Source organism: Xiphophorus hellerii, chromosome 3 (assembly GCF_003331165.1).
Source record: "Xiphophorus hellerii strain 12219 chromosome 3, Xiphophorus_hellerii-4.1, whole genome shotgun sequence".
In the NCBI taxonomy this organism is placed as follows: Eukaryota; Metazoa; Chordata; class Actinopteri; order Cyprinodontiformes; family Poeciliidae; genus Xiphophorus; species Xiphophorus hellerii.
In genome coordinates this window covers 20,594,270-20,615,699 of record NC_045674.1, presented here as the reverse complement: position 1 = coordinate 20,615,699, position 21,430 = coordinate 20,594,270, and the positions used below count along the sequence as shown (strand labels likewise).

At 41.3% G+C, this 21,430-nt stretch overlaps 4 protein-coding genes across 4 annotated transcripts; 3 read left to right on the top strand and 1 right to left on the bottom strand.

The window, feature by feature from the left end:
• The first annotated feature begins 32 nt into the window (after positions 1-32).
• On the top strand, positions 33-5,034 carry LOC116717269 (transmembrane protein 222-like). The gene is made up of 6 exons (XM_032558512.1): positions 33-208; positions 428-512; positions 664-695; positions 779-875; positions 973-1,103; positions 3,785-5,034. The coding sequence occupies exons 1-6, from the start codon at positions 90-92 to the stop codon at positions 3,870-3,872; spliced, it is 552 nt and encodes a 183-aa protein (XP_032414403.1). The 5' UTR covers positions 33-89; the 3' UTR covers positions 3,873-5,034.
• Positions 5,035-5,538: 504 nt separating this feature from the next.
• LOC116717744 (trophoblast glycoprotein-like) lies at positions 5,539-9,419 on the top strand. Its single transcript, XM_032559329.1, has 2 exons — positions 5,539-7,146; positions 7,358-9,419. The coding sequence occupies exons 1-2, from the start codon at positions 6,884-6,886 to the stop codon at positions 8,325-8,327; spliced, it is 1,233 nt and encodes a 410-aa protein (XP_032415220.1). The 5' UTR covers positions 5,539-6,883; the 3' UTR covers positions 8,328-9,419.
• A 1,429-nt stretch (positions 9,420-10,848) lies between these two features.
• Positions 10,849-16,859, top strand: kdf1a (keratinocyte differentiation factor 1a). The gene is made up of 4 exons (XM_032559462.1): positions 10,849-11,174; positions 12,451-13,499; positions 13,895-13,969; positions 16,205-16,859. The coding sequence occupies exons 2-4, from the start codon at positions 12,470-12,472 to the stop codon at positions 16,288-16,290; spliced, it is 1,191 nt and encodes a 396-aa protein (XP_032415353.1). The 5' UTR covers positions 10,849-11,174; positions 12,451-12,469; the 3' UTR covers positions 16,291-16,859.
• A 2,374-nt stretch (positions 16,860-19,233) lies between these two features.
• nr0b2a (nuclear receptor subfamily 0, group B, member 2a) lies at positions 19,234-20,303 on the bottom strand. Its single transcript, XM_032556170.1, has 2 exons — positions 19,665-20,303; positions 19,234-19,566 (listed from the first exon to the last, which is right to left on the bottom strand). Exons 1-2 carry the CDS (start codon positions 20,197-20,199, stop codon positions 19,319-19,321), a joined length of 783 nt encoding a protein of 260 aa, XP_032412061.1. The 5' UTR covers positions 20,200-20,303; the 3' UTR covers positions 19,234-19,318.
• Positions 20,304-21,430: the final 1,127 nt, after the last annotated feature.

The window sequence follows — 21,430 nt, the reverse complement described above, 5'->3', positions numbered from 1 at the left end:
TATGCCACAACAGCCTGCCATACCCTTCCGTTTCCAGGCTGCATTTGCGTCAGCGTCGTCTGGGTCTCCCTCTGGGCTCTCAGGCTGTGATGGCGGAGGTGGACGACACGGACATCATGATGAACTTCCAGGGTGATTTCCCAAAAAGCGGCAGGAAAAGCTGCCGCTACCCGTACTGCATTGTCTGGACGCCTATTCCTATTTTATCGTAAGAAGCTAATAATTCCCCATCCTGCTTTTCTAGCGGCGGACGCTGCAGCTGACAACTCTGTCAGCTGACTGCTATTTTTCCCCGCAAACATCCGGTCAGAGCAGATCAGTTCTCGCCGTGTGCTTTTGCGTTCATTTGCGCAGATGCATTAGATGCGCAGCACAGATCGTGTTCTGTTGAACCTGAACTGACTCATTCGTTCAATCCATCCTGCAGGTGGGTGCTCCCCTTCATTGGTCACATGGGCATCTGCACCTCTTCAGGGGTCATACGAGACTTTGCGGGATCTTACTTTGTATCGGTCAGTTGCTCTTCTCTTCTTATTCTTTGGATCATACAGACATCAACTGTAATGACAGTTAGCGTACAGACTTTAAAATGTTCTTGTTTTTCTGTAGTTTCATTGAAAGTGTTGCTGTTAGCCAATATAAAATATGTAATTTCCCTTTCAGGAGGATAACATGGGGTTTGGTCGACCCACAAAGTAGGTGTGATGACTAAATTCTGGTATTTTATAGTTTCAAAAGGCTGTTAATCAGATCAACACACCAATGACTCATGTTGTAGGTACTGGAGGCTGGATGTGGACAAAGTCTGTGGTAATGGTGCAGCAACGTGGGACCAAGCAGTTCACGATGCATCTGAGGAATACAAATGCAGGCCGGTACGACTGCATACAATATATTTTATTAATCATAATTTATGCTGCTACAGAATTATTCACATGTCTTTTGTTCTCCCCCCCTTTTTTCGCATTGAAGCACAACCTGTGCATGGACAACTGTCATTCCCACGTTGCGATGGCTTTAAACCTGATGCGGTATGACAACAGCTCATCCTGGAACATGGTGAACCTCTGTGTGCTGTCCTTCATTCATGGGAAGCATGTGAGGTAAACTGTTCACACCCACCTCAGCTTCTGGTCCTATTTGTAAACACGTATCAGTATCACTTTGTTTTTGTCCCTGTGGGGAACTTTTCCCTCGCAACCAGGTGGAAAGTATTTTAAAAAACCACACAGATACAATCATGCTACAACATTGGCAAAAACACTAAAGAAAACTATTCAAATTATTAATAAATAATTAAAAAATATATATATTAAAAACAATCCCATTAAAATGAAAAAGCAAACTTTTGGTTCTTGATCCAGGCGGTCTGAGTCGCTGTCCAGATGGCAGCAGCTCAAATTCACCATGACGTGATTGACAAGCAGAGGGAAGAATGTCTTTTGTGTGACTGTTTTTGAAAATGTTTCTGTTAGCTCAGATAATAAGATCAGATAAAATAAAACTTTATTGTCCACTAAGGTGGAAAGTTTTCTTTCTCTCTTCAACCGTAAAGTAAAACACATTCATACAGTCACAGTATCAACAATTTGTGCATAAAATGAAACACTTTGCATACTATAGGCAGATGCTATCATTTAGTTTGGTTAAGAGTGGTTATTCTGATGTTCTTAGTGGCCCTGTAAAAATTTGTCTCATGTAGATAGGTTTTTCAAGTTGTCACATTACATAATAAAATCCTCCAACACCTGACCAGGTGAGTGATCTTCTCCCTGTAGCTGACTGACAATAACTGTGTCGTCCACAAACGTCACAGTGTGTTGTCCTGTACAATGATTCCTGCAGTCGTTGGAACAGGATATACAATATGGGACAGAGAACACAGCCCAGAGGAGAGACAGCGGAGGAAAAACCCTCATCTGATTTAGAATCATTCACCCAGACATTCTTGGATCTGTCACCAAGAACATCTAAAACCCTGCCAACAACAGCAGGGCACAGGTTAAAATTAGTCAATAATTTAGGAGGTAAACTGTGAGACTGGATTAAATTAAAAAGCAGAAGAAAAATGTAAAAACAGCAACTGTGCATGAAAATCAAGTGTGTTTAAAAATTAACTTAAGAAGCATTAAGATTTTACTTTAAACCCTTCTATCACACCTGTAGGAAATTGTAAAATGTCTAATTTGTCCATAAATTAGACATTTGAAAAGCTTTTCAAAATCTTTTATGATGATGTACGTTAGAGCCGAATGTCTCCGCGTTTGCAAACTTTCAGCACAGATTGCTCAGCAAGTTTTCATAAAATCCAACTTATTTTCTCCAGTGTCTCCAGGACATGTTGGATTGTAAATTACTGTCTTCCAAAAGCATAGCTGCTGATGTTTTTCCTTGTTTCTCATGTTGCAGCACAAGCTTCAACTTATTTGACTTGGACTCAGTGTGACACATCAGAAAACAACCAACAAAGTTGCACTTACTGGTAAAATCGAGGGGAAATGATAAAGAGTTCAAACCTTTTTAAAAATAAGATTCTGAACAGCGTATCAGGCTTTATGTCCATTGTCTTTGAGCTCGTACATTGCTGAACAAACTTTCTCTGCAATTATAGCTGTATGTTTTGAAGGGTTTGTCTGCACATGCTTACTGCATTTAGACACTGAAATGTCCAATTTGTTTCTTCTTAAGTTCTTACTTTAATTGAACACATTCTTTTAAAGGAACCGTTTCACATCCTTTAGATCCGATGAGAGACGCCGCTTGTTTGTTCTCCTGTCTAACGATATAAAAGGCGGCAGCAGTCACAGCTGTTGCTCCACCATCATAGAGGGACTTTATTTGATGGGCTTTTTTATATATTGTTTGATGGAAATAAAAGTCTCATATTTATTCAGTTGCCCCTTTTTGCCTTCCGGCCCATTAACCCTTTAACCCTCCTTTTTACCAACATTCTGCATTTATTCCTTAAATTGCAAGTGAACTTTAATTTAAGATCAAAGTTCACTTGTAATTATAGTTTTTTGCCTTCGTACCTACAAGTAAGAACTTCACCTCCTTTTTGCTTTTTAACGATTGAGTGGAAGGAGTGTGGGGTGATTAGACAACTTTTAGAAATTTTATGATCACTCACTTGATGACTATAACTAAAGTATGCCATTTATGGCAATGTTATTTTGCCTGATCGTATTAGTTCAAAATAAACAGGTTGAATTAATTTTCTTTATTGACTCAAAATCGCTTTCCTTTTTATTTCTTGTAGATAAAATCTTAACACCTTCTATGCTGAGAAAGCTGAGAGATTAGAAATAAAAAAGTGGCACAGAAGGATTAATAAAATGTGTGTGAATATGTGTTTTAGCAGGAGCCTAAACTTAAACATCAAACATAAGGCGTCTTGTTTTTAGACGCGTATACACAATCTGGAAAAATGCCCCGCTGCCGGAGTCCGGCTCCATTAAGAGACATATGGCACAGAGAACCCCCCCCCCCCCCCTTCATTATTCTCCGCTGACCCACATAGGGAACAATACAGCCAGAGTTTGTGCTGCCGCTTCCTACACACTCCCACAGCAAAGGAGTCTTGGGCAATTCATCACTGACGGTGGCGCTCCCCTCCGCGCCACCGCTGGAGGTCACCTCTCAGCTGGATGGTTGGGTAGGACGCAGGTCATGGAGCCTCTGGGGATTAAAATTGTTGTGTCCTTTAGATTCTACTAGTAGGGCATCTGTCATACGAGATGTTTGCAGGTGTTGTCTTTAATACACAGTCTTTCTTTTCCCTCAGCTGGGCAGCGGTCCTGAAGACCTGGCTCCCCTTCGTCATGCTCTGTGGGGTCCTCGCCACGTTCATCCTGACTCTGAACCTACAGTAATACAGCGAGCGGCACCAGGAGGGGGCTTTGTTGATGCTGTATTCACTGTCACTGACATGAATGGCGTGTGTTTTGATGGGACGTTTGCAAAATATCAAATGGAACGACTCGTTATGTTTAATTTAACAAGCTTACTTGTTGTTTTCAAAGGATTTGTATCATTATTTTTGCAACTTTACCTTATCATTTGTATCCAGTGTTGCAGTTCCCGATAGTTTTATTAAATCACATGTTCAATATCAAAAAATATATAAAACAACATAAAGGGGGGGTACAGGCACAGTTCTGCTCAGAATGCAGCCAAAGGAGTGATAATTTAAACCTGGAATCCCCAAACCCTGACATCAGCGCATAGCGCAATGTTCACCTAGTGCAAAAGCAGCAAGAGCAAAATTAACTGCAAAAATTTGAGATCATAAAGTGAGGAAGTACATAGGAATTTATCCATTGATTTATCCATTGAGCTGTGGGAAGTCAGGCGAAATCTTACCTGTGAGCAGTAACTTGGTGACCTACCAAACAGGGATTCTACCCAGGGATTTAAAAGCTTTCTGAGCGTGTATTTTCTCTACAGTAGTGAATGAATTCTAGCGGTAGAAGCTGTAATTTGAAACACATTCTGGCAGCATTCAGACAAATGTAATTTCTACTTCGGTTCTGGCCAACATTGTTTCTTGGATGTGCACAGGCATCCATCCGCATGATCCTCCAAATAACTCACCAGAATAGCCTGCTTTATCTTATCAACCCATACGGTGATTGTGCAAGCCTCACCTTTATCCATATAGTCAGCTTGTGTTTACTACAATACTTTAATATAGTTGAGGAAACATTACTCTGAGGACAACATCTAGCTCTGTTTGCAGTTATTTAGCACCCAACAAAATGTTTATCCCTAAAAGTCACTTTGAATTATTACTAGTGGATGGAGGTGAAAATGCTGATCTATAACAAAGACTACAACTGCAGTCAAGTACTCTTGTGTAAAGACACAAGTGAAGTAAATATCACGAGTAAAATACACGGAAAACGTTTGGAGAAATTGGTCACCGATTGGTTAGTCTGTGGACTTTAGCACGAGTTTTGACTACAGATACATAAAAAAAACAATGACTAAGATCTAAAGATATATAAAGATATTATATTCTCAGGAGAGGGTATTGTAACTGAAATCAATTATTATTAATAAAACAAGCAATGGCCAATTTAACCTGATAAACTTTATACAGCACCCAGAGTCGTCAGGCTTTTTACCCCCTACTCAAGACATCTGTCTAAGCCTTGGCATGAACTGTGCTGTGTGCCCATCCCTCATCTCTGGGTTGAAATCAGATCCCGAATATTTCATAATCCTGGGCCAAACAGTGCTTTCAGTGGAGAGACTGTTTTTGGTTGAAATGTACAGTACAGACCAAAAGTTTGGACACACCTTCTAATTCAATGGGTTTTCTTTATTTTCATGACTATTTATAAGGCAAGAAATCCCACTTATTAACCTGACAGGGCACAGCTATGAAGTGAAAACCATTTCAGGTGACTACCTCTTGAAGCTCATCAAGAAAATGCAGAGTGTGTGCAAAGCAGTAATCACAGCAAAAGGTTGCTACTTTGAAGAAACTAGAATATAAGGGGTATTTTCAGTTGTTTTACACTTTTTTGTTTAGTGCATATTTCCACATGTGTTATTCATAGTTTTGATGCCTTCAGTGTGAATCTACAATGTCAATAATCATGAAAATAAAGGAAACTCATTGAATTAAAAGGTGTGTCCAAACTTTTGGTCTGTACTGTATCTTTTTTACTTGTTTACTTCCAACCCTCTTTCCTGCAGAGATCATCTCTATAGCAGATGTGCTCACTCTGTCTGTTTTTGTGTGTTGCCAATAAGAATCTACATATTCATTCAATATATTTCTGTTAATTTCTTAAGAAGAAATCAGTCCTTGTCCTTAGTATAGTAGTAGTCCAACAGACTGGCTTCAGAAAATACAATGTCATTCATAAATATTCGCCTCCTATTTTTAGGAGGGGAGTGGCTTTAAATGCTTTTGTGTTCTCAAAAAGTTCTTTTAAAATCTTTTATCTGCTATGAAAAGCTGGTTATTATTTATTCAAGTTTTATATTTTCAATATTTATTGATCTTATAGCTCTAAAATGTGACATTTGCCCTTTATGTAACAAAGTTTTGGTTTGTTTTAGTACGGTACAATACAGGGTCTGCTAATCTTTTCTCACGCTCGTAAATAATATGTTGTATGCTTTTTCTTGGGAAAAATAGTCACATTAAGGAGGTTCATTTTCTCCGTAATATGCCACTGGGGAGTGGGGAGATGCATTTTTCATGAGCGACGGTGATGAATCCGTTTCTGCGGCGCCTAATGTTGACTCCAGTGATGGATCATCATCTTAATGCTGAAAGTTCTCATCAGTTTTTTTGTGAATGAGATGTGAGTCGCAACCAAAGATAGAATGATGTGGGAAAAAAAACCTTGGGAGTGTCCTTGTTTGAATTTGTCTAAATTATTTATTCGTTTATTTGCAAGCAAATGCTGAATGCTCTCTTAACTTTGCAACCTGGAATGTCACTGGAGCAAGACTCAGGACTATGAACAGATCTGTTTTGAAAGCTGTCTACCTACATAGCTACTGTTTAAGAATTGTTGTGTATATATTTTTTGTATGTTTTTCAAGTAATTGTTGATATTCTCCCACTGTGTCCTCTGTCAGATGGTGGTGTAGGTCAGTGGCTGTGGGCGCTCTAATCTAATCGTCCTCTGTACCTTTAAGGGAACCACATACCTTTTTTTAGCAAGCAGATTCAGTTCGATAGGAGCAACCATCAATTTGTGGGAACCCTTATTCCCACAGTGGAGCAGATGAGAAGGCACTACTGCTGGAACAAGCAGCCCTTGCCACTAATGCAGCGTCAATCTAGCGTCTGAAGGGACAGGTCACATTTTTCTCTGCTGTCATTTTCATCTGCAGCTTCTTTGTTTCCAACTCTGCAGACATGTGCATTTTGGCAGCTTGTGTTTTTCTAGGAGTTCTCCTCTTACTTGCACCCTCGCAGTGCTTGGCATGTCCTTTTGGCTGTGAATGTTTTGCGGTCACCCACACAGTGAAGTGTGTCTCTAAGGATCTGCTCGTAGTGCCACAAGACATTCCAGGATATACCCGGAATGTCGTCATCACAGGGAATAATATACATCAAGTCGGACCAGATTCGTTTACAGAACTGCAGAATGTCACTAACGTCATTTTAAGCAATAACAGGTGAGAATGTCAGTGTCATGTTTTTCAGTTGTGTAATTTAAAGCCATATTTGGTTAATGTAACTAACTTTGTTGGTGTGTGTATAATAAAGAAATAATGGCTTTATCCGTGGCCGTGTTTGTTCCTTTAAAAATGCTATATGTGTTATTCATCATTAGAATGACATCAAAATGTCTAAGAGCGGTTGTCACAGTGTTAGTCGTCTTCTCAGGATCACAGAGTTGGCCTCCCACACCTTTGCCAGCCTCACCAGCCTGCGCTCCTTGGACCTCAGTGGTAACCAGCTGGCACTAATCCACCCAGAGGCTCTCAGCATACCTGGAAGCCCCCTTCAGGAGCTCAACCTGAGCCGCTCGCTGCACAACTTCACCGCCCTGACCGACCTAGCCACGGCTCTCCGCTGGGGCGGACTCTGGGGGCTCCGCCGCCTGGACCTTTCTGGAAACCTCCTGGCCCTTCTCCCGCCTGGCATGTTCTCCCACGTTCCCAGTTTGCAGCAGCTCTTGCTCAGGAACAACTCCTTGGTGGCTGTCTATGCGGGCACCTTTTCCGGCATGGACCATCTGGAGACCCTGGATCTGACGCACAACGACTTCGAGACGTTCAGGGTCGACGCACTTCAAGAACTAGAGAGACTTGGCAACGCTCAGATCTTTCTCGGTAATAACCCATACACCTGCTCCTGCGAGAGCCGAGACTTTGTGACCTGGCTGAATAAAACCAGAGCCCGGGTGGATGCTGACGCGGTCAGATGTACATCACCGGAGGAGTTGGCCGACACCCGGCTGCAAGGGCTCACCGTCCAGGCCATTGGTTGTGTAGTTCCAGTCCTGGCTGAGGTGGCTGACCTCACCTTGCAGACGTCGTACGTTTTCCTGGGGCTGGTGCTGGGCCTTGTCGGCATGGTTTTTCTCTTTGTGCTGTACCTGAATCGAAACGGCATGAAGAAGTGGATCATAGAAACGAGGGATGCGTGCCGGGACGTTCTGGAGGGCTATCACTACCGCTACGAGATAGACTCTGACCCTCGGTTGGGTCACATCACGGCTGGCGGTAGCAGGTCACAAAGGCATTTGGGACAAGCGCTGTCCCAACAGCTGCCAAATGACACGTGTATAGTCCAAACCCCGACAGAAACACAAGTCAAACCAGTGGCAACCTCTCCTACTGTAAACTCATGATCTTGGAGTTTCATTGAAGGAATAAAAGATACAAGTGCATTTTTTTATTAATTAGGATCCCATCCAATGATTTAGTTAGTTTGCAAATTCAGTTCAAAAAGTAAAAGTCACATTCATTGCCAAGAGTGAAATGTGTCAAAGGGTTATTTGTTTAATTTTTTTATAATTATGAAAAATGTTGACAGGTTTCCACAATCAGTGTAAACTACAGAAAGGTCACTGCAAGAGAAGCTGGCTGCTTTGTCCTAGCATGTCAAAATGTGGAGAAACAACAGGAACAGCAGCACTCTTTTTCGCAAAAAAAGAAAGTACATTTTATATTTCATTTGAAAATCAAGGTTCCAGAAGGAAGGAGAGGAGAGGATTGCTGCATTGTTGCAATAATTCATGCAAAAGGAGCCCCAACATAGCCTTGAGTGGGTATACTGCACAGTACACAAAGAATCTTTATGAAGCCAAGATTTCTGTATAATTATTATTTTTTGTTTGTTTATGTTATGTAATTTTCCAATTTTCTGAGAAATTGACTTTTGGGTTTTAACTGGCCATAAATCGTAATCATCAAAATGAAAAGAAATAGGTGGTTGAAATCTACCACTTGGTGTGTACAGTACCTGTAGAGTTGCACTCTTTAAGTTAAATTATTTAAATAACCTGAAAAATATATAGAGAGGTGTACTTTTAGAATTTCAAAAATATTTATACTTGCTGTGTATCCTTTAAACTTCACCATAAAAAGTGCCTTTGTGTTTTCTTAGGCACATGGAAATAATCTGTAGATAGTTTTTGCTTTTTAGATAAACTCTCTTGGTTTTAGTCATTGTTTATTAGATAGTCTTAGAGTCATAACTACACACATTTGGAAACTTCACTACAGATAGCATTGATGGCAGCCCAGAAGCATGGAAAATGCATGAAAAAGCATAAAGTATTAAAATATGTCTTGTATTATTAATACTGTTGTAAAGTTGTGAAGCAAAAAGTTCTCGGATGACATATTTTGTTGCATTTGTCTTTGTCGCTTCACACGTAGCACAACATGTTATTTGAAATACATATTTCTGTTCCAAATAAAACATTTGTTTATTTATATTTAATTTCTACGCTCCCTTACTGTGACCGGAGTCCAGAATGGAGATCTACGGAAAATCATTTGTTTTCCTCCATGCGGCGTGTTCCCACTGTTTCTGCTCAAAGAGTGCGTGATTAAGTGTCTGCGTTCAGTGGAAATAGGACAAAATGAAAGATGTTGTTTAGAAACACACCTGCTGGCTCTGCAGCTGTGCACCCCTGTGAGCAAGCCAGGCCTGCCTTGTATGTGTGCGCATTAATTACAACGGTGGTTTCCAAAGTTCCTCCGCTCCTGACCTACAAAATAGTAGTTGCCAAGGCTTGTGACCCAGACGACTGAAGAATACAAATATTGATAATAACCAGTAGGATGGATAATTGCAACACTAATGGCCTCTGCAAAGCTTCCATCATATCTGGAGCTGGTGTTTCTATCACTTTTATACGGCCCCCACCCTCACAAAAGTTTTCATACAACTTTATTTCCTCACATTTTTCACTTTTAAACCATAATTTTTAGTGTGTTTAAGTTTTGATTTTTCCTCTTTGCAAGCAAGTTTAAGCAATTGTTCTGTGGCTCAAGTAGGTGAACAATCTTCGTCCTGGATAAAGAAAAACACACTCAAAGCTAGTGTTGTGCATTTAGATAAACCCTTCTCTCATGAAGGTGGGATACATTTCTGTTGTTTCTTTTTTTTCTTTTTCACTTACCAATGCTGGGGCTTTTCCGAGATGAACTTGAAGGAGATGCAGCTCACACTGACGTCTTTTAAAGATACTCTGATCAGGGTTGAACAAATGATCTACGCATACTTTCCAGGTAGAAACTCTGGATATTTCATGCAGAAAGTGACGCAGCGTTTTCCTTCAAAGCACACACTGAGTGACTGCTGAGTGTGGTTGTGTGTCCGTGAAGTGGAGATGACGTTAAGGTAGGCCTGTCCATTTCCATTCACTATGAACTTGTCTATGTCGCCTTTAACCCTCTAAACTAAAGGATTACACAAAGATTTCACTGCAATGACCAAAATTATATTAATTTGGTTTTGAAGTTATATTAATTGAATTTTTTTTTTCCAGAAAAGGAGATAACAAAAGAAAAAATCTTTTTTTTTTGTGGCTATTTTGCAAATATGTGTTGACCGTAAGCCATTATAATTTCGGATCAGACAGTGGTGGTTATGTACTACAGCGTTTGCAACCACAACATTGGTCACAACAGTCATCTTGGATCTTTTTGCTTTTTATAATAAATATTCATGAGAACCATTTATATAGTGTAAATAGAGGTCAAACTTTTTTTCTTTCGTTTCTTTGTTTTAATTTTATTTTTTGTGAAATTTATTGTTGCGTTAACTTCCTTTTTTTGTCTTTTAACCCTTTTTTTGTTTTTCTTGCTCTGTACTTAAACATCCGCCTCAGGTGACGTCAGCACGCACCTGTGGGTGGGTCCCCTGCTGCGGTATTAGCTGTAGCCGCAGGTGATAGCCAAGTACTGGGAAACGCTCGGCAGCTGCGGGGAACTCGCTTTTTCTCTTTTTGACCAGAAGAGACTGTTTGGATGTGCTGGTTGATCTCGTTCGGTGGCGGCGCCGGACTCCGGGCTTCGACTGCTTCGTCCTCGCTTGTTGGATGAAACAGTAGCTCACCTGGAAGTCCCCGGTCCCGTCGACGCTCCGTCCCAGTTTGAGGCGCTAGCAGCAGGAGCTGCGTCGGCGTGAGACTTCCGCGGTTCGCTCACCAGCGAGCACAACCACAACTGTTTCTGCTTATGCGGTAAGTGGAAGCTTTGCAAGTGAAATGAGGAGCAGTTAGGTTTTAAACGGGGTTTGGCACTGATTGCACAGGTAGTTTGGACCTAAAGGGAACACCCCCCAAAAACCTCCGTGAAGGCAGCAATCAGCGCACCTTGTTGTATTCATATAGTCTTTTAAAAACTGCTTAATTTATCAGATCTCTGAGAGCTTAGTGCTTTAAACTCTGGAGTTTTATTCTTCAAATAAAAGAATTATTGCATACAAAAAAAGTGCAAAACAGTGGAAGAAGCATGCAAACAACCAGAAAGTGCTAAACTAATAAAAATAGATGATATTTATTAGAGAACCAGAATGAAATGTAGACCTAGGGGAGCTAACTAGAAGCATCTCTCATGTATATAAATAATGTAAAATACACGCATAGTGTACTTAAACATGACAGCAAATAAAGCATTCGTTTTATTTGTAATGAAAAGTAGTTATATAATATGCAATACAATATAAACAAGTATAAAAGTAGGAGACTTTAGCTATTAATATTCATTTGAAAGTACAGTGTAATCAAATAAAAACATGATTTTTTTAATCAATTAAAAAAAAATCTTATATGCAAAGTAATGCCCTTTGACCACATTGCAATAAATATATAAAACACAAAATTTACTCAATTTTGAATAAATCTAAAGAGTTACAAAAACAAACTGGAATGCAATACAATCAAAAAGGTAAAACATTAAAATTGACAGAACAAAAATCTAACAGACTGAATAATGTACTGCAACTCTTATGACAAATAAAGATGAAATAAAATGACATTTTACATATAATGAAATCAAAACATCAAATATATTACATTAAGTCAATCACATTCATAGTACATTAAAACTGCAATTGCAAAATATAGAATATAAAAGACTAAATATTGTACAAAATGCATAATTAAGAAAACATAATGGCTTCACCGAAGACCGGTACGAACAGAGTAAAACCAAACAAGCAAAAGCATAAAAATGTTAAAACCCAATAACATTAACCATCAAACATGAATAAAACAATTCATTGTTTATTCATGATGAAATCAACGTTGGTTGTATTCAAATCAAAATGCAGTGTTTAAATAAACAAACTACTTTGGTTACATAGAATATCAACACATTTAGTATTTCTATTTGATCATAGCACAAATATATAATGAGGTTGAAGTTCTGCTCTAAAGTGTCCTTCTCTGCAGACGTGTTTCAGTTATATAAAGGAGTGACATCCACTAACTTGCCTGGCTCCCTTTCCCTCTGCAGGCCCCGGGCGTTTTGAGCCATGCCTGGCCACAGCTCAGGGGCTCCCCAGACGTCCCGCCACTCAAAGCATCACACCTCCACCTCTCAGGGCAACCACAAACCAAGTCGAACTATATACAGGGAGAGCACGGGCTTACCTGACCTCAGGGACCTTCATGGGGAACATTTCCGCGAGCACCACAACGACCACCCTCGGCATTCGGAGAGCAAGAATGGCCCCAGTAGAAGATACCCGCGAAACGGCACGGCCCGGGGCTCAGAGACTATAGGATTTATTCCAGGGTCGGCTGACAGCGCGCCGGCCAGCAGGCCCTCATGCGGCTCCTGCCCCTCTATGGGCTGGAGTGGCTGCAAAGCCTTGCTCTGCCGTATGCTCAATTGTGGCTGTTGTGGCAGCCGAGAGACCTCTCTGGCCGTTAACGAGAGCTCAACAGACCACCCACCCAAATTAGGCGGTGAGCCTTCTAACGGCATGGCTCTGACCAACCCAACCTGTGGTGCCTCCATGGAGCCCGGCAAGCCCACCAAATCTGCCAGGTTACCCACCAGCGAAAGTTTTCGTTACCAAGACGTTCGTTTTAGGGGCGAGATTGTAAATTATCCAGTGAATCCTTCCAAACGGACCCGTCCTCCCGCAAAAGGGGAAAGCCAGAGACCGATCAGCAACACCAGCCTCTTGTCCAACGACTGCTACGACTTGGACGACCCGTGCGACAGCACAGACGTTGACTCTCTTATCACCAAGAAGCTCTTGGAGCTGTACGCCTTCCATCAGATCGAAGAGCTCGCCAAGTGTACGTCCGATTCCTCTTTCTTCCGCAAGACGAATGAGATAAGCGACCTTATCTACAACATTGCCCAGAACTACAACCTGGAGGAACAGGAGGCTGAGTGCAAGCTGGTGCACGGGGTCATCCGCATCAGCACGAGGAAGGCCAAGAAGAAGACCAGCCACCAGTCGACCGGGCAGCGTCCTAACGGCAGGAACGACGGGACTCTGCCTGATAGCGGCAACGAGACCATGACCCAAACCTTCATGAGCAGTGATTGTAAGGAAATGGCAACACATGTTTTTGTTGTAGTTGTGTAAAAAAAAATTGCTGCAAGATTTATGATTCATTTAGGTATTTTGCAGCCTGGAGGTTGCAGAATACCAAATATTGGAAACATCTGACCTGTCGTCTCCCAGTGACTCATAGTCTGTTGGAACCTTGCAGTCTTTGTTTAGCTCAGAGTTGTAAGCCTCAACACACTAGACATTTTGCAGGCAATGGCCTATTAACAATCAGTTAATCTGGGGCAAGTTGAAACATGTACGCATGTTTTGCCAAAACACTGAAGTAGCAGATGACCAGATTATTTCTACCTCTTAAACTCATAGCAACACTGGTGGTTGCACCCTGTCCGCTTGTCTTCATTGTGTCCATCTGGTTTCCCTTCGCAGTTCCAGAGGTGAAAGTGTCTGAGCAAACGCAGTCAGACGAGCTGGCGAGGAAAATGAGACAATACGGCTCAAGAAGTGAGTACATTTGGGGAATTTTCCACCGGCGCATAGACACTTGTGTGACTTTTTTTTGTTGTTGTTTGTTTTTAGAGGGGGTGATAAAAACACCGAAGGAATTAAAGCTATCAGGATCTAAAGTTATTCACTTTTAGTTTCCAACTGTTCTGATCTTAGAGGGATAATTTCCCCCGGTCTATGGGACCCATTGTGGCCTTCAGCTGTAGGCATCTTCTCAACTTCTCCCTCTTTTTTTTTTCCAGTAACACACCTCACCTTACATAGCAAAGTGCTGCATTCCTGCCCTTTTCTTCACATATTACAATTCTCAGCTGGTGAAAAGCTCCCCCCCCCCCCACCATGCTATTGAACGCCTACCTCATCTGCCTCATTCTTTTTTTCCCCCTCCAGCTCTGCAGTCATGCTACACAATCTGCTTAAGCAGCAGATTAAGCCACATTAAATACATGTCCCCTGATTTATTATGTCATTTTAGCAAACAACTCAGGTTACAAATGGATTACAGTGCAACAGGCACTTTTTTCCCCTCCCTCCTCGCTCTTATGTGAAGAGGTTGCTACAGGGACTGGGTGTCCTGTTTCATGTCTTTGAATGAGGGTACAGCACATTGTGTTTCCATAACTTTCACAGTGAGGCCTGGGAATGGATCAGCGGCTTGGCTTAAACTCGGTGCCCCTTAACCCTTTGATGCTAATATACAGTGGCTGCTGAAGTATTCATACCTTTTGAACATTTGTTTTGTCACAAAACTCTGTGGGTTATATGTGATAAAGTGGTCCATGGAAACATCATGCTGTTGGGATGCAGGGAAGCTAAGTGGATGCAGCTAAATGTAAATCCAATGTTCTAAATTTATAATCTGGTCAAGAATAGCATTAAGAAGAGAAGTAGGTCTGGGGGAGCTGGACGGGTTTAGCTGATTTAGTAATAAATTGTAAGTGGATTCAGATTTCAGTTATGAGACGTGGGGTTTTTTGCTTGTTTTGTGGTCATTAGATCAGTGGAGTTTGGTTGTGTACTAATTCAGTGACTTTATTAAATGACGACAAAGTGGGGGCATACAAATATAAAGTTATGTGTGATTAGCACAGAAAATATAGATGTTATAGAAGCCCACCCCCTGAGTTCAGAGGCTTATGTAGATGTTGAGGAATGGTGGCCTAAGAATGGAGCCCTGAGGAGCCCCAGATTTGTTATTTATTTTTGATTATCTAATAATACAAAGTCATTAGGTAAAAAAAAAAAGACCTGAGCCAGTTTAGGACAATCTCTCTGACTGTCCAATTGATCAGTCTGTTTCCTATGGTCAGATGTGTCAACTTCTATAATCAGACATTTTGCATGCATTGCATTTAAGAGGTTTATCATTCAAAACTTTTATCAGTGTGATGTCAGTGCTGTGGTGATCCAGATTAAGCTTTTTTTTAAAGATGTTTGATCACTGACATTTGCAACCTCTGTTTATAATTCTCCATCTAAAGGCGAGTATTTAATATTTACAACATTTGAGGTTCTTCACAGCTTAAGGACAATTGTCCCTTTTTTAACTTGTGGGGAATATGAATTTTGGCACTCAAATAATGTACAAAGTCTTTGCAGAATCAGATTAAAAGTTTATTAGGGAAAGGTTGTGACACATTGGTGAGCCTGTCAACAATAGTAAATAATGTCTGGGTCAGTGCAGTCAGAGCTACAGTGGAATAGTTTGGATCATATTAAAATTAATTTAATTAAAAATGTTAAATGTTTTGCAATAAAAAAAAAAATTACTCCATTAATCACGTAAAAAAAATTTAACACGTCTAAAAACTGTTGTTAATCAATCAAAATTAACAGGTTAAAGTCCCGGCAATAGTTTAAATCAAAGCACAGTTGTTGGCCTAGCCAAAGTCCAAACTTAAATCGAAGCGTGAATTTATGGCAAAACTTAACTTGCTCTTCATCCAGTCTGATGGAGCTTGGACTATTTTACAAAGACGACCAAAAATCACAGAATAATGGTGTCTGTGGTTGTACAACTTTGTGGAGTGGAATATTATTAGTTTTTATATGTGGAATTGTTTTTGAACAAAGTGTCATTTCCCCTCTGCTTCACAGCTTTGCTCTACTCCGTTAGTCTATCACATAAAATCAAAATACAATAAGTTGAAATTTGTGCTTTGAAAATAAGTGGAAAAGTTCAGGAAATCCACTCTATTAATTTCTTCCCCCGTCCCCTACTTTCTCTTCTAGCATATTCCTCCAGCACTTCCACAGCCTACTCTCCCTACCAGCACGACACCGGGACAAACTCTTCAGGAGCTCCTCTGCTGATTTGAAACGCTACGCAGAGAATCAAACGTCTATATGCTGACAAATCATGTAGCCTCCTTTCATTTATACTGTTACTGAGCAGAGCACCTATATCCTACATGGGTATAGTTCTCCTTACATTGGTCAAAATATTTTTGTATCTTTCCTTTAAAAACGACCAACAGAGGAGCTTTTTTTTTTTGTTATTTTTGTCATTTTCTCATGGCAGAGGGATGTAAGTTTTTTTGTTTTTTATCAACGCAGTGTTTGAGGTTTTGACAGTAAAGGCTCAGCATTCAGGAGGCCAGAGCATCGAGGCAGGAGAGAACCGTCCTCATTCTTGTCTTTGTTTTTGTTTATACAAGTTGTCTTATTCTGCATGTACAGCTTAATGTCTCCTACCATTTCGCTCGACTGCTGAGGGACACTTTGGTTTGTTTCACCCGCAGACTGTATTGTGAAAAGCCATATTTTGATGTACATATTATGTCAATGTTACTCTGTAACTTTTTGGATTTGTTTTTTTTTATATATATATATGTGATCCAACAATTCATGTTTTGAACAAAATAAAAGTTTTAGTCATTGTTTTTAAGCCTTTTGTTTTACTAAACTTGTTGCTGATATGCAATACATACCGCCTCTTTAATATCGGCAGCGCATCATAAAATGAAGATCAAACCGAAATCTGCTCGTAACAACTTCCTCGGTTTCAGCGTTTCTTTCCCTACGTCGACAAATGTTTCGGTAAAGTTTTTTCCCTGGCCCACTTTTTCTTCATCTCTGTGATTGTTGTCAGGCTCACCTCCCCGAGGTCAGTGTTGCAGCAGGCAGGGTTTTTCCGCCCTCAGCGAAAGACGGAACTCGTTTGGCTGGTTCTGACTCAAGGGAAATAAAATCCAGGGGTTTGTCTTTGTCATTTATTGCAAAATGAAGACGGAGCACGGAAAACCAACCCGATTTCAAGAATCCGTCCCGATTATGTTTGGTGTCGAACAAATACTTTATTCACTCTGGAAATTTTAGATTCTGGTGTTCTTTTATGACGGAGGCCAAAGCAAAACAAAAAAAATTGATCGAAAGCTAAATCTGTTTGCTGCTGGTATTTAGGACCATTTTGTGTCTTGTGTTGTAAAACGGGACATCTGTCAGACTGCATAATAAAACTGCTCCTGAACATACTTTTGACTTCCTTTGGAAGCAGATGAGAAGAGTTTTTGGTTGTCATGTAGAAGCAATGCTTGCTCCACAAAGCTTAAACACAACATACAATTGTCTCTGTTTTCTGTGTCTGAATTCAAGCTTTTCAGGCTTTTTCTTTTCTTTTTCCCCCTTCTGTTGGTGTTGCAGTTTTCCTGCATAACCCCGTTTCCTCTGGCTCACTGCCCCCGCCGGCACATTCCTGTTTTACCTGCACAGGTTGTCATGTAAAGACACAGTTTCACAACCTGCATACCAAACAGTGAGATGAGTAAGGACTAAGTAGGCCTGTTCCTTGTAAATCACAGCATTCACACTGTTGGGATTTTTTTACGGCTGTGTTTTCCTGTCGACTGTTGCGTATCGTTCCTTTCGCGGATTAAATTGAGGAGGGGGAAAAAAGTTGACATTGTTCAGAAGGAGAGTAAATTAAAAAGCGATTTTCAGGAAACTACTTGCTGGGACAAAAAAAAAGATTCCATCATTTTCCATGAGAGGGAGACACAGGACCATTGTTAAAGTTGCTGCAATAACCACATGCATTGTGAAGTGGAAGGAAAATAGTAGGAGGTTTTCATTATTATTTAGCAAATAAAATCTGAAAAGTTCACTTTGCATTCAGTCCCCCTTTCATATGATACCCTTAAATATACAAATTTGGCAAGAAGAAAACCATAACTAGCTCCATTTGTTTTTTTGTCACAAACCATGCAGGAGACAGAGCAGACACAGAAGAAGCAGCTTTGGTCAGCAGAGGCCAAAATATTTGTGGTAAACTGACGCAACACGCCAACCTGAACACACCCATCCACAGAGAACATGTTACTGAGGCTGCAAAAGACTCGCAACTGGGGCAGAGGTTCACCCTCCAGTCGGACGATGATCCTAAACACTCAGCTGTGATAGAATGGTTTATATCACAGCATATTCATGTGTTAGACTGGTGCTGTCAAAATCTAGACCTAAGTCCAGTTAAGAATATGTTGCAAGACTTTAAAAAGGTGATGTGATGTTCACAGATTTGAACTTTTTTAAAACTTTTGAGCTGTTCTGCAGAGAAGAGTGCAGGAAACATTCAGTCTTGTGCAAAATCTTCTTGGAGTCTTGTCGCCTCAAACGGATTTCCAGATGTTTTGAAAGGATGTACAAATTCATGTCACGCTTTTTGTGTTTTTTCTTTTTTTTTTGGCAACTAACGTAAAAGACCACATTTTTCCTTCCTCTTCATAATTATGCACTACTTTGTGTTGTTTTGTCACACTGACATTTATGGTTATAGCATGTGGTTTCAAGTGGGATGATTAATTTTGCAGGGTGATGTGCACGCGATATTTACCCTGAATCTTACAGTTTTAACTTGTTACAATTTTTCCAGATGGTCTAAAGAAGTGGCGTCAAAACGTTCAGATTTGTGCTTTTGGACACACTTGGGAGAATTTTAAAACGTTTTTGTTGTGCAATAGTTGAGCTCAACATGTCAGAAATGATGGATCTGAGAGTGAAGGGGTGAGGGTGTCATGGCAACCAATGAGCACTAGTGAATTCATGTACAAAAATATATTTATTTCAAGTCTTCATTTGAAGCAAACAACATTTATATACAACAACGAGGCAACAGAAAAGGTCAAGTATACTGTGGAAAGACAACGCTTTCTTTTTAGTGGAGGATTTCTGCTTAGTCTGGACTAAAGTGACCTCAGCTTCTTGAAAAATGGAAGCAAATCCTAATCCCGTGTAGAAAAATAACAGTTTCTCTTGCCGATTTTTTTGGGGGTGTTGGGGTTGCAGCATTGAAGGGCTGTAATAATAAAAAAACAAAAAAAACAGATGATCACTTTGAAGATTGAAGGACCGCTACGGATTTCTGCAGAAGAGCATGTCGACCAGCAGCTCCAGCAGGTTGGCCTGGCCAATCACAGGCCGGAAGAAGAGCTCGGTGATGAGGCTGGGTGTGATGCCCTGCAGCATGGAGGCTGTGAGGAGGATCCGAGCGAAGCGCTCCTGCTGGCCCGGATGTAGGAGCTGGACCACCTCGCTCAGGGCGTGCTGAGCTTCCTGCTGCAGCCCCTCCACAAACAGGCCTGCCTGTAACTCTGGCACATCTGTTGGTAAAATAAAAGGGAATATTTTTTAGGAATAATGAACTTTTTTTTTTTTTTTTTTGCATACTTGGAAGTGACTAACTCCAGTGACTGCCTACCTGGATTAAATATCGTGGTCCCTTTCAGATATGCGTACTCCTTCGGGCTCAAATCCAAGGTCCAAAACTTTTTCAGACAACACCGCAGCTTGCTGACGCCCGCCATGGTGGGCTGCTCCCTCTCCGACTCCGGGCTCTCCTGGCGGTTCAGGAGGATCTTTTTCAGCATGCTGTCGGCCGGCACGTCCGTCACGTCGAAGTCCACATGCTCCTGGGCCAGACCCAGAATGAAAAGCGGTGCCCAGGAGCTTTTGAGAAGGGCGTACTGGTCACCCGGCGGCAGCTGCTTGAAGGCCGGTAAGTTTCTCATGAAGTGCACGGTTTTGACCAGGACCGCGGAGGCCTCCTTGCAGACCTCCGAGGGTCTGACCAAGCACACTGTCCTTCGCACCTCGCAGTTGCACCGGTGAGGAGCCGAGCTATGGTGGAAGGTGTCTTGGCTCCGGCCGCCTTTATCCATTTGGCTCAAGATGTTGTAGAGGATAGGATTCAAAAGCCTGTCGCCGCTGTTCGAGCAGTCACACCTGCTGTCCATCTTTTCTGACCAGGATGTTCGGTCTCTTCGGGTGAACAGTCCGCGCTCTCTCTCTCTCTCTCTGCCTGAGCTGCTGGGTGTTACTGCTCCCTCCTGTCTGCCTTTGCTTATAAAGCCACCCCGCCGCCTCCCGCCTCCTTGTTGGACCTTGAAATGTCAATACACTCTATGTGAAAAACAACCATGTGCTCTGCCAGGTGACTGCTAGAACAGCCCTGGGAAACAGATAACGCTTTTCTCAATGAAAAGTAGCTGCTGGAGTAACACATGGACATCATGAGGGATTGGCTTTATCTGAAAGCCGGTGTCGTTAACCCAGGCAGTACCAAGCTACCAAGGACTGCAGAGGTAATCAGCCTCTCACTGTGTCACTGCACCCACCTCACACCTGTGGGGCTGGAAGGAGGCCAGAGCACAAAAAAAAGGGGGCCAGTGGCCTTCACATTATGTCCTCATTAAGTGCCCTTTTATCTAAATAAATATTTAATCTGGAAGCAACTGGTGAATTTTTTAGACTTGTTTTGAGAAAGGTGGAAATCAGGAGTTGCTGCAGCTTCCAGTGGAAACGCCATCAAGTCAAGTCAAATCCGAGCAGGCGTTAAATCGAACGTTTACACACCTGCAAAAGACATGAAAATGGCTATTAAAAAAAACTGCTAGAGCAGCAGAAATAGGTCGAAAAGGGGGAGAAAAAAAAACACTTTTAGCTGATTCCTTTCCCTCTTAAGGACATAACTTCAAATAATAAGAGAGAGCTTGTTGGCATGCCAAATGAGATAAAATTGTCCAGTAGTTTTTGAGGTATTTTAATATAAAATGAAGAGATGCTCACCATGCACCCCATCTGTTTGTCAGCTGTGGGTTTGACTCTTGGCCCTGATCTTGGCCCATTTTCTTTTCTTTTATCTCTCTTCTCTTTCTAGATACTGCGCAGTGCAACAGTGATACATAGAGCCAAAGGCAAATACAACTGACTAATAGTTGCCATTATTATAAAGTGAAGGAAGAGTCCAATGGTGGCAGAAATTCAGAATATAATGCTAAACAGCCCAGATGATACTGTATTAAAAAAAATGACACACAGACAAAACTTTGACTGTGTCAGATCAGCCTCAATTCCTCAAATTATTCTCTTTCCTAAAAGCCTGATTTATGGGTCAAACACTTTATGTTTCCCTGGAATTATGCTGGAATTATGCTCCCCTCCACCACAGGGCATGTTCTTGAGTGA